This window comes from Ictalurus furcatus, chromosome 5, assembly GCF_023375685.1.
Source record: "Ictalurus furcatus strain D&B chromosome 5, Billie_1.0, whole genome shotgun sequence".
Classification (NCBI taxonomy): domain Eukaryota; kingdom Metazoa; phylum Chordata; class Actinopteri; order Siluriformes; family Ictaluridae; genus Ictalurus; species Ictalurus furcatus.
This window is the reverse complement of record NC_071259.1, coordinates 366,480-379,811: the sequence shown is the minus strand read 5'-3', so window position 1 is coordinate 379,811 and position 13,332 is coordinate 366,480. Positions and strand designations below refer to the sequence as shown.

Below are 13,332 nucleotides of genomic sequence, written 5' to 3'. Positions count from 1 at the left end.
CATCTTTAGAAAGGTTTCGTTGGTGAAAGTCACATTGCAGAATATAACAACATATTGTGGCCTGTTCGCTTTTTATTTATTTTATTTAAATGCAACTTTTGAGCTCCAGATACAACTGAATGGGGATTAAACACGGGTTAGAACTAGACACGATTCACTTATGACTGATTCGGAGTTTTTAAAGGAGTCAGTAAGGTGAATGAATTGGTACTGTTTACTGAGTCAATCCTTTACATTTCTTTTTTAAACATCTGTGAATTACCTGAGTCGTGTATTTGTAATCGTGCGTGTGCCGATCTATGCCATTTGATTCAGTGAATCTTTTCGGTCATGACCAAGATTCGGTTGCCTCACGCTCAGTGAATCAATGTTTGAATCGATGAATCTTTTGGTAATGGCTATGATTCGCTTGACTCTCAGTGAATCAGTGAATCTTTCAATCATGACTCAGAGTCACTCATTTCTCATTCAGCAAATCAGTATTTGATTCAGTGAATCTTTTGGGTCATGACCAAGATTCGTTTGTCTCTCATTCAGTGAATCAGTGAATCTTTCGGTCATGACTGAAATCTACTCCTCGCTCATTCGGTGAATTTGAGTTTTTGAGCAGAATCAGTTTTTGAATCAGTGAATCATTTTGGTCATGCTGATGATTTGCTGTAATACCTCTGTTTAATTCAATTAATGAATATTCATTTGAGTGTTTTATTATTGGATTATTGAATTAATGAGTTATTTTCCTTTACACATCGGGTTTTCTAGATATTCTGTATATTATTTTGCTTTGGCAGCATTGTTAAAAGAGTCATGCCAATAAAAGTACACTTTGAACTTGAGAAAGAGAGAGAGCGAGAGAGAGAGAGAGAGAATGACGTGTCCTCTCTGGCTGCAGGATGAATATACCCCATCATCTGTAACCCTCTGAGGTCACAGTGTCCACATGCTGACTTAGAAACAGACAGAGAGATAGAGAGAACAATAACTCAGTAATGTGTAGAGAGATTGTTCACTCACACACACACACACACACACACACACACACACACACACACACACACGTCTCTTGATCCATAACCTGTAAAGCATTCTCAGATGTGTTGCTTGTTTGTTTTTTTAGGTCAAGACTGGCGGATTTCCATACACACTGTCAGATGAGTGAGGACTCCATCAGCACCTGTCCTAATGACGACTACCAGGCCTGTCTCACTGCCTACACCGGCCTCATCGGTGAGACAGACAGACACAGTGAGACAGACAGATGCTGTTAACAGGAAGTCAGTCATTTGTTTGTTGCTGTAAAGGTCAACGGCAGGCACTGGAGGGACTGTGAGACAGAAGGAAAGTGAGACAGACAAACAGAGAGACAGATAGCTCATCAGACAGTGAGACAGATACTGAGACAGACCGACAGTGACTCAGAGAGACAATAAGATAGATTGACAGACAGTAACATAGATAGTCAGACAGACAAAGAGGGGCAGGCAGACATTGTGACAGGCAGCCAGTGAGACAGTAAGACAGACATTGTGACAGGCAGCCAGTGAGACAGTAAGACAGACATTGTGACAGGCAGCCAGTGAGGCAGTAAGACAGACATTGTGACAGGCAGCCAGTGAGACAGTAAGACAGACATTGTGACAGGCAGCCAGTGAGACAGTAAGACAGACATTGTGACAGGCAGCCAGTGAGACAGTAAGACAGACATTGTGACAGGCAGCCAGTGAGACAGTAAGACAGACAGCGTGACAGGCAGACAGTGAGACATTAAAACAGACAGCGTGACAGGCAGACAGTGAGACAGTAAGACAGACAGCGTGACAGGCAGACAGTGAGACAGTAAGACAGACAGCGTGACAGGCAGACAGTGAGACATTAAGGCAGACAGTGAAACAGACAGACAATTTGACAGGCAGACGATGAGACAGTAAAACATACAGCATGATAGGAAGACAGTGAGACAGTAAGACAGACAGTGTGTCAGGAAGACAGTGAGACAGTAAGACAGACAGTGTGACAGGAAGACAGTGAGACAGTAAGACAGACAGTGAGATAAGCAGACAGTGAGAGAATAAGACAGACAGTGAGAGAGTAAGAGAGACAGTGAGAGAGTAAGACAGAGAGTAGGACAGACAGTGAGACAGACAGTGAGAGAGTAAGAGAGACAGTGAGAGAGTAAGACAGAGAGTAGGACAGACAGTGAGACAGACAGTGAGAGAGTAAGAGAGACAGTGAGAGAGTAAGACAGAGAGTAGGACAGACAGTGAGACAGACAGTGAGAGAGTAAGAGAGACAGTGAGAGAGTAAGACAGAGAGTAGGACAGACAGTGAGACAGACAGTGAGAGAGTAAGACAGACAGTGAGACAGACAGTGAGAGAGTAAGAGAGACAGTGAGAGAGTAAGACAGAGAGTAGGACAGACAGTGAGACAGACAGTGAGAGAGTAAGAGAGACAGTGAGAGAGTAAGACAGAGAGTAGGACAGACAGTGAGACAGACAGTGAGAGAGTAAGACAGACAGTGAGACAGACAGACATTGCCAGACACACATGATACTAGATTTTTCTAACATCTCATTGTCTGTGTTTTTTTTCTGTTCCTCTCCAAGGGACGGACATGACTCCTAACTACGAGGACGCCAATCACACGGACTTCTCCATCTCACCGTGGTGCAGCTGCAGGAACAGCGGAAACCAGGAGGAAGAGTGCGAGAAGTTCCTGCGGGACTTCAGAGAGAACACCTGTCTGCGTAAGAACCACATCGAGAACCGTACCGCTTTATTACTGAACCATTCCAGAACCAGAACGATAGTTTTGCTCTTTGATCAGTTTGATGTCACGCTACACCACAGGCCCCGCCTCCTGTATAGAACTGTATGAAAAAGCAGGAAGTGATGCGGATGATAAGAGCTTTTTGCTTTGAACAAAAATTCCCAAAAAGTTTCCTTTTCTGTGATCCAAACAGCTGTATTCATGTGGCTTGGTCCCCAAAACACAGAGAAAATTAAAAACATATCTGTAAATGTGTGGGCGGGGCCTGGAATTGAATATCAATACATACTAAATGCATCCGTTTTGGTGTGTAAACACTTGTATGAGTGCGATAGAACCCTGTTAAAAGAGCTGAAAGTGTTATACGTCCCTCGTGAACACTGAAGTTATTGTAGCCACACAGGGGATAATTATTTTCCTCCATCTGACAGTCGGATGTTCCTGCTGGAGCCTGCTGCTGTAATGCTGCGCGAGTGTAATGGATCATGGCGCTTTAGAAGTGAGGAGCAGAACCCTAGTGTGTGCAGTGCTCACAGTGTGTTCGTTAGGAGAAACATTTGAGCTAATGTTAGTTTCAGGGGTCAAACCGCAAGCTAACATGATGAGACAGGCAGAGACACACACAATCTCCAGCAACAACAGATGGACTGCAGGGTATAATTACCTAAAAAAGATCAGATGAAAGAACCCATCGCTGACTCAGCAAGAGGGTGAGCTTCATCTTATGTTTATGTTCATTTCTTCTCACGGAAAAGTGATATAAATGCTAGAACCAAACAGTCTGAATATAAGTATACGCTCCTAGACTGTACAGTAAATCCTGATAATGAGTCTTGACCCACAAACCCAGCATTGAACCTGGTGTAAAGCAGGATGTGTCTTCTAAACATCTAGCTGGGAATTGTTGGGAATGAATAGCTAACACTTCAAACATCAATATCCACTCACTTTTGTGCAGCCTAAGAAGTACAGTTTGTGGTCTCTTGAGGATGAACAATTCCACCCCTGTGCCTTAAAGAAACCCAGCTGCTTCAGGCGGTGCTGCTCTGTCTGATAGAGGCCATTGTGCTGCTCCCAGTCTGGACAGTGTTAGACAGGATGACAAATTCTGGTGGAAAATGGATGAACTTGGTAATCCCAATCGGGCTGAAACCCCAATACCACCACCACCACCACCATTACTAGGATCTTAAGCAAAGCTCTTAACCCTTCAACTTCTCAAGGGGTGCTGTAGCATGGCAGACCCCGCTCTCTGACCCCAGCTTGATGGCAGGCTGGTATCTGCAAAGATTATAAATTCACTCTACTCTACTTGTAAATGTTTCGATAAAGGCTGTATTTGCTGTCTAGGAAAGAAAACAGATCTATAGACTAACCAGATGTTTGTAAAGGGTGGCTTGCTGTTTAAAGATCAGACGTACTGATCAGAATTGTCAAGGTGAAATCCCAGGACTACCGGAGAACCACAACTGGAATTTTGAACAAGGTTAATGCTCGTAACCTTTATCCTGCTCCAAGGGTAGCAGATCCTTGTAAAGGATGACTTTGAGGTTACGACCCTGTGCTCTGACCCTGTTGGGGTATGTGAAGGAAGAAATTCCACTCTACTGTATTTTACTATGTGACAGTAAAGGCTGTCTTTGCAAGAAGCCAGGATTATTGATCAGAGCCTTGGAAGGGATGACTCAGAGGTTAAAGTTCAAATGTAGTGATCAAAAGATCCCAGGACTACCACAGATACGCCGTTGTACCCTTGACCAAGGCACTTGGCCCATAATTGCTCCAGGGGCAATGAATCATAGCTGACTTTGCACTCTGACGCTGGCTTCCTAACAAGTTGCGATATACAGAGGCAGGAATTTCACTCTATTGTATTTTTATACGAGACAATGGAAGTCTGTCTTTGCTGTCTGTGAAAGACACACCACTGGATTTGTGCCCGGGAATTTCCTACCATTCAGTAGATCTGATGAATAAAAGATCAGAAACACATTCAGTCCAGTTTGTTGACTTTTAAATATTATAATCGCCTTCAATTACCAGCTTTATAGTTCTTCTATTGTCTGTGATCTGGCGTGGAATTGAAGGAGCCAGAGCAGGAACTCAAAGAACACAGGATGAGAAAAAGGAGAGTTCTGGGTAGGGATGATACCGATATCAGCCGAAGATACTGAAATATCACAGAAATGCTTGTAGCACAACATAACACGCAAAAAGTGGCACGAAGAAGGTCATGCACGAATAACAGTAACGCCACTGAGTAGCCGGCGTGAAGGGTTTCCTCTGGAAGGAGAAATGAACTCATAAACTGCTGTGATGTCAGCACGGCCTCTAAATTAGCACAGGAATAATGAAAACGCATGAACTTTACATCAGTATAATGTGACGTGACGTAAAGAAGGTTGCACAATGATAACTATAAGCATATTTATTACCACAACCCCAGCAAGGAGCTAGCACATGTCAGGAGTGGCTAACATGTCAGAGGAGAAAAGCAAAACAGTTCAGTGTGGGATTGGTTTCAGCATTGGCCATTACTCAGGTTTCCATTAACATGATTGGTATTGGGAAAGAAAAGCGGTTTCCGTTTCTAGTTCTTGGACATTTAGTGAAAAAGCTAATCGGGTAAGCTAATCTAGGATCTACCTTTGCATCTTTCCACAGGTAACGCTATACAGGCATTTGGGACGGATGTCCCAAAGACTACAGCATCAACGAATCCCAATGTCCCTCGCACAAACCCGACTGTTTACCCCAACACCACCAAACCCGAATACGAGGCGAGTGTTCAGCTCTTAAGATTTTGGGAAGCGGTTTTAAACAGATCGGATCCTGGTTTATCTGAGATGCCACCATTCTCACATGACGTGGTAGTTGAGGTGGAAGTGGTAGCTCGGTGGTTGGGTTACTGATCAGAAGGTCGTAAGATCAAGCCCCAGCACCGCCAAGCTGCCACTGTTGGGCCGTTGAGAAAGGCCCTTAACCCTCAACTGCTCAGGTGTATTAAAGAAATAAACGTGACCTGGAATCTAACCAGGTGCTTATTTGACTCCTTTCTGCCTTCTTTAAATTGACCTCTGTTATTGCTGCACCTAACGCTTGGTCTCTGATTGGTAAGATCTTATTTTTCCGGCTCTGATCGAGTCACAGTTGCATTTCTCTACATTCCTCATGTGATGCGAAAGGCTGCGGATGCGAACGACAAACACGACTTGACTTTTTGTATCCTCGCTCGTGCATGAAATAAGGATGAGCAACACGTGCGAGAAAATAAAATAAAAACCGCTATGTCCAATCGCTATGTCCTAAACTTTCTTGTTTTCCAGCCGGTAATAAGGACGGAGTGAGAATGGTGGTGGAAATCTGCCAGCTGTTGCCAGGAACAATGGAATAAACAAATTAGCTGGGGGGAGATTGCTTTAACAGGAACACTAGATCGTAATAATTGCTTGTAATTCTTTAAATAAGGATCATAGACTCCGTCTCCGAGAGCGTGGAGAGAAATCCATGCTAACTGCATGACTGTTCTCTGACCTAGAGAAAGAAAATAAATCTTATGCTTTTACACTAACGATTAGAATCATTTTAAGGAGATAATAATCATCTAAACTGGTGACATCTACAAATGCTTCCTCACGGCACTGTTGCACACAAACATGGCATCTCATTAAAAAGGAAAAACATATTTACACACTAGATAATCATTTCCCTGGTGGCACGACGTATTCAATCAGCGTCGCGTGTACAATTCCAGGACTAATCAAGCCGCGAATGCAGAACAGACCCTCGCAGATAATGAATGAATTGACATTTTGTCCATTGTTTCTGCATTTTACTCAAAACACAAACACACTGGGTTTTTTTTTCCTCCGGTGTTTGCTTCAACTGTCGGTAAACAGCCCTCGTGCAGCAGTGATGGGCCTCTAATTAACGTCTAAAAGAGAAACGAGTTAAAGAATGAGTACGTAGGAGAACAATACAAGCAGGAAACTGCTGAAAAATGTGTCCTCTCGCCAACCCCCAGGGGACGGCGCGATAGATGCCAGTATTGACTCGGCGGTTGTGTGTCTGGACCACGATTTATGGCAGATATGGTAATTAGCGAACGCAGGACAGAAGAAGCATTCATGCAGGAAGTTTATAATTAGAGATAGCCTGGAGGGAGCCGAGCACAGCCATTTTTTAAATTTCCTGCCACAATTCAAAAGCCTGTCAGTCGCGCATCAAGGATTCACGCCGAGTCTCGTAAGTCTCGCATAGTCCTGTTCGGATTTTAAAAAAGAGAGAGAGAGAGAGAGAGAAAAAAAACCGATGACGCTTCTGGCTCTCATCTTCCTTTTGACAGAAATCTCTAAGTGACGTTTCTTTCAGCCGTTTCTCTTGACATCTTCCCTTCTTGCGAACGCATCACAGCCTGGACGTGTATCATTATAACTTTGTTGCCTCGCTGTGAGAACGTAAAATCCTAATAAACATAACATCATCGTATGCCTTTTAAAATGCCCCTGAAATAAAAATGTTAAAAAGTTGTTTCTACACAAATTGTGCAGTGTTATGGAAACCAAAAACTTCACAGTTCCAAGAACGCAATTACAATGTCATGATGACTCATCCTGTACTAGTCTTATGTTCATCCCATTAAATGCTCTCTAAAACATATACACCCCGCCCCCAGGGGGCGTGTCTTGCTGTACAGCATCAGGTCGTTAGCATTAAACATGGTTAGTCTGCGTGTTCTTTTCCCTTTTCCAACCGTCGGAGTTTATTTGTCTGGAAGAGGGTGGGGTTAAGGAACCTCGGACCGATGGAGAATTTGGCACTTCTTCACCATCGGCGTTCCTGAAGCTTGAGCTCAGCTCAGACACGTGGGGCAAAAACACACAGGATCTCGTCGTCTATGAAATCTAAGCGTAGGTGAAGGCGATGGTGAGAAATCCTCCACAACGCCGTCGTTATAAACTCTTTCCCGTTCTCCGTCTTTAGCTAGCGCGCTAAGCTTTTGTTTGGATTAGGCGGGGGTGTGGTATATCTCGATGCTGTTAGCCGTCAAGCGACGGCTTGAATGCGTTACTTCCTGTTTCAAAAGGAAATTTGTCAGCAGACAGAAGCAAGTCATGGCTCCAGAGACACTGTGGAATGCCCTGCCTTCAGCTACAAGTTAGGAAAGTTTATCATCATATGCTCTTGTGACCTCTGAGTCACTGTAATTCACGTAAAACCCGAGCTGAAGCATTCCTCGTCGAGTCGTTCGCACGCCGCCAGCGCTGTAAACACTTCGAGCCGGTGTGAAGAATACAGCAGGCTTACGCACATGCTAATGCGTGTTTGGGTGAAAGAAAGACAACGTGAGACAACTACGGCGGAATTAGCGGAGACGTCGACGAGCGCGTGACGCGCTTCACCACCTCCAGTTCATTAGCATTCAATCACCATCCGTCCAATCGGCAAAACTGTAGCTGCAGTGTTTACAAACAAACATCTACAAGCAACACGCCGTGCTGTGAGAATCCAGTTCAGTTCTCCATGGCGTGCACGTATTTATCAAACGAACGCTCGTCGTACCCCTCCACTGGTCCGTTATTAAATCCCTCCCATCGCAAACCATTACGCAGACACATATGACCGATGTCACTTCCTGTCCGATAGCAGCGTGAACGTGATATCAACAGGTCTTACGCTATCAGAGAATCGCTGCTCTAATGGCGTCCACTGTCTAACATTTAATAAGCCAAAGATAAGACGAGAGACAGATTACGACGGTCGGACGGATGACTGTCAGAGCTGAGAGAGCATTACGGAAAATCCACTTAAGATCCATTCTGAGATATTAATTAAACGTTTACAGAGAACTATGGAGTTAGCAATGGCAAAAGAGAATGTGAGCAGGCTGGACATTTTACTGTAGAGACTGAATCCAAAAGAGAAACTAAATGCAAGATGAGGAGAACATCCTGGTCATTAGGGGGCGGGGCTTCACTTAAATTTGGTCAGCCAATCACAAAACACAAAAGGTTAATATTTTGGCAACTTGAGTTAGCTCTCATGTGTCACAATCTGACTACAATATATGTGAAAAAAAGGAAATTGTTAGCATTATTGTTATACATTAACTACGCTAGCCAGTATGCACAAAAACATTTCCTAAGTACGGAAATGAGCTAAAGTTAACATAGTTACATGACGCTACATAATTAACAAAGTTAGCTAACACTACAGACTGTTTTATTAAGTAATTATTGTTATTTACTGCTTCTTATTGCTAACAATAAAATAATTAACATTCGTCAGGCTGTTATTGTGCACGTCAGCTAGCAAGCACGCTAACATCGGGTAAACTATTCGTTGTGTACTGTTGCTATTTTTTTGCAAGTTTATGCTAAGCAGTGCACCAGAGTGGGGGAATAAAGGACTATAGTGATGTCATACAAGCAAGTTTCAGATAAATCCGCTAATAAAAACAGTTACTAAGCTTGCAAGCAAGACGACGAATCGGCTATGATAGGATCTTTTTTTCCTTTTTGTTTGTTTAGCATTAACGAGATGCATTCCTGTCAGCCGGAGGATGCTACTTTGTAATCTCTCTTCTCAGGTTTTTGTTTAATTCGCTCGAGTGTGAGGATTTTATAAAGCAAGCAGAGAAAGAGCTAATTAGCGGTGTTGAAGCACACCGCTCACTCAGCGTATGCTCTATTTTAAGGTGTGTAGAGACAATGATCTCCACTAAGCCTCAGTGGTCTTACTGCAAATGTCAGCGTGACTCACATCTGATGTACCACAGCGCCGGCTGAAAAAAAAAACCCAGCAGTGTAAGACACGTCTAATTGAAAAGCGCTTTGTTGGAGTAGGTAAGACCACGTATCTCCGAGCTTCGCCACCGGAGCGACAGAAATTAAAATTTTATTCCGTTTTCTTATCTGGACGAGACGACTGATGCACCAGACGCTTCGTACGTGCGTCATAAGGATTGTATCGAGCGTTTATTTTAAATATATATATATATTTGGTATTTAAAATATCATTAGCTAGCTTGTATTAATAGTAAACTAGCTAAAGTTGTAATAAGGTTACTAATTTCAGATTTAACCAAAAACTTTTGTTAGCAACTAAATGAAATTGTGAAATACTTAGCAATTTATAACAAAGCTAGCAGCTTGCACGAATGTGAAATGAGTGAGTAAACTTAGCTTCTGATTGATTTTCTCTTCTTGTCCTTCATTATTCAGGAAAACGAACCAAAGTGCGGCACTTCAAAAGACATCACCTGTGAAGAAGACGAGGTAACTCATTTTTTAGATTGGAGAAAAGGGGTGTACGTTTGGATTTATCAATAGTTCTTTTGTTTAGAATAGCTTTCAGGTTAAGTCGACTTCTTATGGCTTCTCAAAATAACATGCTAGGAAGAAAACTAACTTCAGGATAGCTGTGATGTCATACCAGCAATTTTGTGATTAGCTGATCGTATTTAACAAATAAAATGTCACTTGTAAGTGCTAGCTACGTAGCTTGCTGTGTACAGTAATAGTAGTTATTTGGGTTAGAACTTCTGTTAGAAATTTGAAGAGCAGCTCTTGGTGTCAGGGTTTAGACGTTCAGACTGTAGAATAGCTAACTGGACTGATGCTAATCTAATTCTGACTTTTCTCTCTTGAAGGACGTTATAGGACCTGACGAGAACCCTGTGTGGAACCCCTCAAACTGGAGTGCCGGACTGGCGCTCTGCACTGAGGCATGGATGCTCTCACTGGTCTTCGCTTTGGGAAACATTGCCCTCTGAACTTCAACTCAACCTGAGGTCTTAACCCTGAGGGAGTCTCTGGACCCTCCACCAAAATACAGAATCACTTCGCTTGTCTGTCTGTCCTCTCTATACTGCAATGTTATTTCTTACCAAAAAAAAGATCAACAAAGACAAAAATAAGGCGTGAGAGCATCGTAAAGCGCGTATCTATCTGAGATCAGTGGAGAACAGAACAATAAGAGAAAAGTCGTTGATAGATGATAGAGGAAGTTGACAGTAATGACTTTGTCTCGATATTAAGTGGGATGAACTGAATACAAAGTCTCCCTTGCTTTTATTTTTGGTAAATCTGTACAGCGTCCTGTCTGGACCACACCATTTGACCAAATTGGGGTGCCATCAACCCAACATTGTGGAGCCAAATGGAATCCTAGTCTATAGTTCTACTCTGGAAACCACTATGATGACACAGAAGCCTCCATCATGCCCTTCTACACATCTGCGACCTTGGATTAACTTTGAGAGAAATGTGTCACTGCCATGCTGTTACACACAGATTCTACCATTCTGAGAAAAATAGTGGTCTATCCTGACCCTTTGAGGACCACAGGGTGCCTTTATACCTGGAGAAATAAGGGACCCTGAAACCACCATTTTTGAGGAACATGTCTTCATCATTGGTTTGCACCTTGACCTCCAGCCTGAATCACACCATCTTCAGTAACAACTGGGGTTTTAAAATGCCCTTAAGCCCCCCATCCCCCCCCCCCCCCGGACTCCACATCTTTCAGTAAAAACAGGGTGCAGTCATGCCTTTACGCCTGGATTCCACCGTTCTCTTTTCTGACCCTGTACACCACCATCTTTGAGAAAAACATCAAGGCCTGGCAAACTTCTCCAACCATGGAAAAATGTTGTCATCCCATCAAGATTTTGAACCTACCATCTTTGAGAAGCACTGGGTGTACCATCATCCCCCAGATTCCACCATTCTGAGACAAATATCTTGACCCTGAAAGCCACCATCTTTGAGGAACACATCCCCATCATGGTTTCTCATCCTACCTCATCCCTGGATCGCACCATCTTCATAAAGGGAAAACATGGGGTGCAGTCATGCTTTTACACCCAGATTGAACCGTTCAGGGGAAATAAAGAGTCTCTCCTGAACCTGAAAACATCCCCATTACTGTCTTTCTAGACAACTGGGGTTACAAAATGACCTTAAGCCCTTCCAGCCTGGACATCACCATATTCTGTGGACAAAATATTCTGTGGGTCTGTCCTGACCATCTTTTCTTTTGACCCTACCTCCAACACAAGACTGGACCATCTTCAAGAACGCCTGGGGTTACAAAATTCTATTCAGCAATCCTTTTCCATCCTGGACTCCACAATTTTTAAGAAACAGAGGGTTCCATCGTGGCTGTGCAACCTTCTTCGACTGGCCATCTTTGGATGAAAATGGAGTCATCCCATGATTTGGATCATTTTTTGAGAAGCACTGGGGAGAAATTGGGACAGATATTGCGTTCACAATTGGACTATACCATCTTGGAGAAAAACTGTGTGCAGTCACACTCTGGATTCTTCAGCTCCTGGCATGTTCTTACAACCTTTGACTCCACCATCTTTCAGAGAATTGGAGTTTCATCAAGCCGTTAAACCCTGAGCTTTTGGAATAATCTATTCATATTCGTAACGTTCCATCCTTCTGAGTGTATTCGTTGTTCCCTTTTTCTGAAAGGCGGTTTTAGATTTTGCTTTCATTACTCCTCTTTTCTCTTTTCTCACTCACTTTTTGTCGGTCCGGAGTAATTACCTTCATCGTGGCGTGTTTATTTCCGAGTGAAGTGTTTGAATTCTAAATCCGCATCCTGTCGACACGATGCGAGAGCACGTCGTCGTCGACAGCTTTCTCAGTCCCGTTATGCACTTTCCTGACAGATTTAACTCAAGGAAAAGAAAAGAAAGATGAAAAAGTAATCATCTAAAAAGATCTAATCCAGAAGAGTGACCACTTAAAGAGAATTCGTTCCAGTCTGAAGTGGGCTTGCGATGCTAATGGGCCGCCCACGTGTATAATTTTATCCTTTGAAATATGATTTTTTTTTCTTTTTAATTGTACATAATTATAATGTGAAAGTCTTGAAGTCAAGAACGATGATTGTATTGAATATTGTTATTATTATAATTCTTATTCTGGGGTGATTGAAGGGAACAGAAAGGAGAGTATTGAACGCTGCATGTTCAGACCGGATCCATCTGGATTTCCTGAAGAATTGATTAAAAAAAACACACGAGAAGAGGAAGGAGTCTGGACACACTTTCACAAGTTTGGTCATTGTCACAATAGTTCTCCAAAGGACTTGAACACTGAGACAGTGTAGAGCGTCAGGCAGTTACCTGCTGAGAAAAGACCGGGATGTTGTCGTCAACCGAAATGATTTCATGTACCGTGGAACTGCGACCAGGAAACGAACTTCCGACCACGCGAGTTACGAACTGCACACCCTGCTTTCGTGTCACGTCATATACCGTTTCTACAAAATGAAATAATCTCGTTGTGTTTATCCAGTTATGTGCAATCTATTACGTGGCCTTATTTTTTCCCTCATAGTTCACGTTCAAGGTGGACTCGCACCAGAGACGCAAAGGACGCTGGGTAACACTACAGAATAAACGCAGATCCGTATGCATCATAACGAAAGGAACTGAAGCAATTAACGTTTATGTAAATATCAATATTCAGAAAACTGTAAAAAACTAAAAAAAAAAAAAAAACCACACAGAACGATTACCAAAAGGGTTCATCTAGATGTCTCA

The 13,332-nt window shown here is 42.9% G+C and overlaps 1 protein-coding gene across 1 annotated transcript in view; it reads left to right on the top strand.

Annotated features, from left to right (window-relative positions):
• Positions 1-11,267, top strand: part of gfra2a (GDNF family receptor alpha 2a) — a 63,844-nt gene extending 52,577 nt beyond the window's left edge. The window contains exons 5-9 of the mRNA XM_053623960.1: positions 1,118-1,227; positions 2,605-2,745; positions 5,433-5,548; positions 9,992-10,045; positions 10,420-11,267. Of these exons, the coding sequence (XP_053479935.1) occupies positions 1,118-1,227; positions 2,605-2,745; positions 5,433-5,548; positions 9,992-10,045; positions 10,420-10,542 (544 nt within the window). The 3' untranslated portion in view covers positions 10,543-11,267. The remainder of the gene's footprint in view (positions 1-1,117; positions 1,228-2,604; positions 2,746-5,432; positions 5,549-9,991; positions 10,046-10,419) is intronic.
• The last annotated feature ends 2,065 nt before the right edge of the window (positions 11,268-13,332 follow it).